Genomic DNA, 5,000 nt, shown 5'->3' on the forward strand with positions numbered 1-5,000 from the left:
CGTCTTTGTACGGCACCTCTCCTGTCAGCATCTCCCACAGGACCACCCCAAACGACCTGCAGAGAGACAGGAAAGAGGAGAGGAAGGTTACCTAAGGAACACACACACACACACACACACACACACACACACACACACACACACACCCGCGTGCGCATGCACGCACACACACATGCTGCACATACATACATATTCACTCTCACACACACACACACACACACACACACACACACACATACACACTCTGTTGTTAAATCCTTAACCCCAGTGAAAATAAGCACGCACACACACACACACAAATGCACGCACGCACGCACGCACGCATGCACGCATACACACACACAAACATTACACACAAACACACAGATAAATTAAATGTATGATGTGATATGTTTTTAATCCATTGTATTGAATGATATCCAGTATCTGGTTTACAGTGACACCGATAACACGATCAATCCCCTCTTTTATATCCCCTCTTTTATATCCCCTTTTATATCCCCTCTTTTCTTTGGTGTAACTGCTGGTGCTGCTGTCCCCTTTTGAGTTTAAGTGCTTTTACCAGTGTGTCTGTTCCCCTCTCTATGAATGGACATACAGTATGAGAGGCATGGGGGCTGGTGGGTACATGTCAGACAGTGGTAGTGTTAGTTAGTGTTCCCCCGGGTACAAGTCTGCTTAGACTGACTGGCGCCATAGCCCCCCCCCCCCCCCCCCCCCACCCCCCCTCCCCACACACACACACACACTCACACACACACACACACTCACACACACACACTCACACACACACACACACACACACACACACACACACACACACACACACACACACACACACACACACACACACACACCCCACCATCGGGTAACGGCTGGGGGACCAAAGAGGAACGCCCATCGGGGGGTTACTAAGGAGTGGATGTTGTTCTTAATGGCACCTTGGATCACCATGGAGACCCATGTGAGCACCAATCGCATCGTGTGGGAGGGTGTCTGATGATGTGTTTACGAGCATATTTTTAGAGTCTCTGTTGGCCTTGTTTATTATTGATGTGAATGTACGTATATGAACACAATCCTCACTGATGTTCTAGGATGAATGCATGTTATGGATTGCTTTAGCAGTGTGCAAAATATCTTCTTACGCTGGATGTACTACTATGGGGCTGCTATTGTGTGAGTGTGTGTGTGTGTGTGTGTGTGTGTGTGTGTGTGTGTACGTGTGTGCATGCGTGTGTGTGTGTTCATGCGTTCGTGTTTGTGTGTGTTTGTGCATGTGTGTGTGTGTCTGTGTGTATGTGCTTGTAAGAGAGAGAGAGAGAGAGAGAGAGAGAGAGACAGAGAGAGAGAGAGAGAGAGAGAATGTTCTGCTCTCACTTCTGCCTTCTCAGCTCATTCTGTCCTTCAATTTTTAATCTGGAGGGGGACAGTTCCTGGTGCAGAGTGGGGAGACCTGGCACAGGGTATGAGGACAGAGCCAGGACTCTGCCTGCCTGCGTCACTGCAACAATCACTCTCTAAGTCAGGATGGCAAGGATAAGCAGAGCTTTCTGCTGTATTAAGTTGTTTTATCAGTGGAAGCTTGTGGAGGTAGAAATCGGAGGATGTTGCTCATCGTATCGCATGGGAGATTTACCGTACAAGCTATTTACCACGCAAGCTGCGGGTATAAACAGCTACAATATCAACACCATCCTGAAACTGATGAAACACCATCCTGAAACTGATGAAACTGATAGGTTTTTTTTAATAACATTATAGGACAGTGAGTCCCTATTCTTTTGACATACTTTACCCAGTGTTCTGTTCTGGGCTCTGCCCTGGTCTCTGGTCCCACTGTCAGAGCATGTTAGTACCAAGTAGGCACACATTAGGTTTCTACCCCATCTCTCTCTCTCTCTCTCTCTCTCTCTCTCTCTCTCTCTCTCCCCTTCAGCAATAGGGTTTAGGGAAGGGATAATTTACATAAATACGTTATGTTCTGTACACTCCTTGTTTTTCGTACATCGTAATCTTTTTTATCATCTCTCTTCCTCATCTCTACAAATGCACTGCTGGCACCGAGCCAAAACCGCAGGTTTTTAGAGGGGGTTATTTCAGCCTCTCCAGAGCATCTGGCAAATCAATTATTAAATTAGCCAGCATTCCTCCCAGAAGGGAGAGATGGAGGGAGGGAGGGAGGAAGAGAGAGAGAGGGAGAGAGGGAGAGAGAGGGAGAGAGGGAGAGAGGGAGAGAGAGAGAGAGAGAGAGAGAGAGAGAGAGAGAGAGAGAGAGAGAACAAGAGATATAGGGCTAAGTTCAGGGCGACCCATCTAACACGGTATAGATTTCCTCATAATGAGATACTGTATACATTACAGTACAGCTAAAGGGATATCATATGTTGATATGGAGAGAGATTACACCAATCATTAGACAAAATGACATAAAAAGTTGACAGGGTGCTGCTGGCTCTTACCAAATATCCACTTTCTCTGAGACGGGTTCATTTCGAATGACCTCAGGAGCCATCCAGGCCACCGTACCGGCGAAGGACATCTTGGTGCTCTTGTCACTCAGCTCCTTGGAGGTGCCGAAATCAGAGATCTTCACTGCGTCGTCATAGGTGATCAGCATGCTGGGAGGAGCAGGACACACAGGGACATGTTAGTTACACACAGTTACTATAGAAGAGAAGAGGAGAGGAGAGGAGAGAGGGGAGGGGGAGTGGAGGAGAGGAGGGCGGAGGAGGAGAGGGGGGCGGAGGAGGAGGGGAGAGGAGAGGAGAGGAGAGGAGAGGAGGAGTGAAGAGAAGAGAAGAGAAGAGAAGAGAAGATAATAGAAGAGAAGAGAATAGAATACAACAGAATACACTATAATAGACCTGTTTATTGTTTATTGACTATCTGCCCTACCTTTAGACCATAGTGAAGGATTGGGCAGAAGAGGTCATAGGTCAACTTAAGAGTTTGGTGCCCAGGCAGCCATTGAAAGTAAATAAAGGCCTAGAATATAGAAGCGGAGCTTTGGTGATTCTGACTAATGCATTTGAATACTATTTCTCTGTTTAACAATGTAGTTAACTTTTGATAATAGAACAAAGCCTCTTTGTCTGTGAGTGTGAAGTCATATGCAGCTCTCTTGTCTACTGCTTTTGTGCCTGTTTTGTCAATAGAAGCATCATCTTGTACTCTGAAGATCCACCGGCTGATCCTTCATTAGTGACCACTGCGACCCCTTCAATAACAAAACATGTAGCCGTCCATAAAACTCACTTGGGTGACTTGAGGTCTCTGTGGATGATCTTGTGGAGGTGCAGGTAGTTCATGCCCCCGGCGATCCCCATGGCCCAGTCGATGAGCAGGGAGGGGGTGATCTTCCGGCCGGCCCTGAGGACCTCGTACAGCTGGCCCTGGGCACAGTACTCCATCAGAATACAGTAGCAGGGTGCCTGGGTGCAGATACCCCTGAAGAGACGAGACGCAACAGAGGATGAATGAAAGGAAAAAAAAATAAAAAAAAGCTCACTTCGAACATTTACATTGCAGTCATTTAGCAGACGCTCTCGTCCAGAGAGACTTCCAATAGGTACATTGGTCTAAAGTAGGTGAAACAACGTTACATCACAATCATCGCAAGTAAGACATTCTATAACGGTAAGTTCTAGAAGCAGTCACAGTGCAAGAGAAAGGGAAGGAAACAACAGTTTATTTTATTTTATACAACCTCTTTATAATGTATCCACTACTTCAAACAGTAGACCTTCAATGTACAATACCATCTTATCAGAGGAGGCTGGCTGGCTGGCACCACGGTTATAGATGATCAATTATCAATGAGATGTACCATTACAAACACAAGCTTAATCATTCCCAGAGCTCAAGCATTCCATTGGCCACAACCACACACGATAAATCATAGCTTCTGTCCGTCGGCGGGCGGGCTGAAGGTGGTGCTCACTTGAAGGTGATGATGTTGGGGTGTTTGAGCTTCCGCAGGTGTTTGATGTCCGTCTCCTTGATGTCGCGAACCTTCTTCACGGCCACGTCCTCGCCGTGGTACTTTCCCAGGAAGACGGCGCCCTGCGCCCCGCTGCCCACCCACTGCAGGTCCGAGATCTCCTCAAACGGAATCTCCCACAGCTCTGAGAGTGGGAGGTAGAGAAGAGTGGGGAGAGAGAGAGAGAGAGAGAGAGAGTGGTACAGAAGAGAAGGGGAGAGAGAGGGAGGTAGAGAAGAGAGGGAGAGAGAGAAGGAGAGGCAGAGAAGAGGGGGAGAGAAAGAGAGGTGAAGGACATGATTAGGGATATGATCGGACAGAAATGCTCAGGATTTGAACAGTTTTGTGGCAACATTTATACGACTTTTAAATGAGCACAGATCAACATTGTACTTAGTATTAGCCATGTAAACTGCATCTGTATTTGTAATGTATTGTATCTTTTGAGCTGTTATGCATTTAATGTGTATTACTCTTACCGATTGCCACACCTGATGTTCCCCCTGAAAAAAAAAAGAAAAGTTCTATCTATTTTTCTAGTTTCTATAAGACACATCATAGATATGGGAGTGAAACTGAGGGTTTGTCTACGAGTGTTTAAAAATAAGCCTATGTGGCAGACAGGTTAAGCTGTGGATTCAGAAACGAACAAACCAAGCAAACCCTGTTCAGCCCTGGCGACTGTATATTCTGCATATTTGAAGTATATTTTGGAATATACTTCAAATGTACTTTACCCCACCTCAACCCCCAGACAGACAGAAAACTGTAATCGGCTGTGGGTAATACGCTTTCAGCCCTAAATCCTGCTTAGTGCTATTGTGGAAAAGCTGTGTAACAAGACTCATAGGCTGAGGAGGGGGGCAGAGAGAGCAGGGGCTAGGGAGGGGGGGGGGGGCAGAGAGAGCAGGGGCTAGGGAGGGGGGGGCAGAGAGAGCAGGGGCTAGGGAGGGGGGGGGCAGAGAGAGCAGGGGCTAGGGAGGGGGGGGGGGGGGCAGAGAGAGCAGGGGCTAGGGAG

At 47.3% G+C, this 5,000-nt stretch overlaps 1 protein-coding gene across 1 annotated transcript in view; it reads right to left on the reverse strand.

Annotated features, from left to right (window-relative positions):
• Positions 1–5,000, reverse strand: part of LOC310803540 (mitogen-activated protein kinase kinase kinase 12-like) — a gene marked incomplete at both ends in the record, with an annotated part of 15,449 nt that overhangs the window by 7,279 nt on the left and 3,170 nt on the right. The window contains 4 exons of the mRNA XM_083668361.1: positions 1–56; positions 2,463–2,621; positions 3,259–3,450; positions 3,944–4,127. The exon at positions 1–56 is cut by the window's left edge and continues 103 nt beyond it. Coding sequence (XP_083524487.1) covers positions 1–56; positions 2,463–2,621; positions 3,259–3,450; positions 3,944–4,127 — 591 coding nt within the window. The remainder of the gene's footprint in view (positions 57–2,462; positions 2,622–3,258; positions 3,451–3,943; positions 4,128–5,000) is intronic.

This window comes from Argentina silus, assembly GCF_951799395.1.
Source record: "Argentina silus genome assembly, chromosome: 4".
Taxonomy (NCBI): Eukaryota; Metazoa; Chordata; class Actinopteri; order Argentiniformes; family Argentinidae; genus Argentina; species Argentina silus.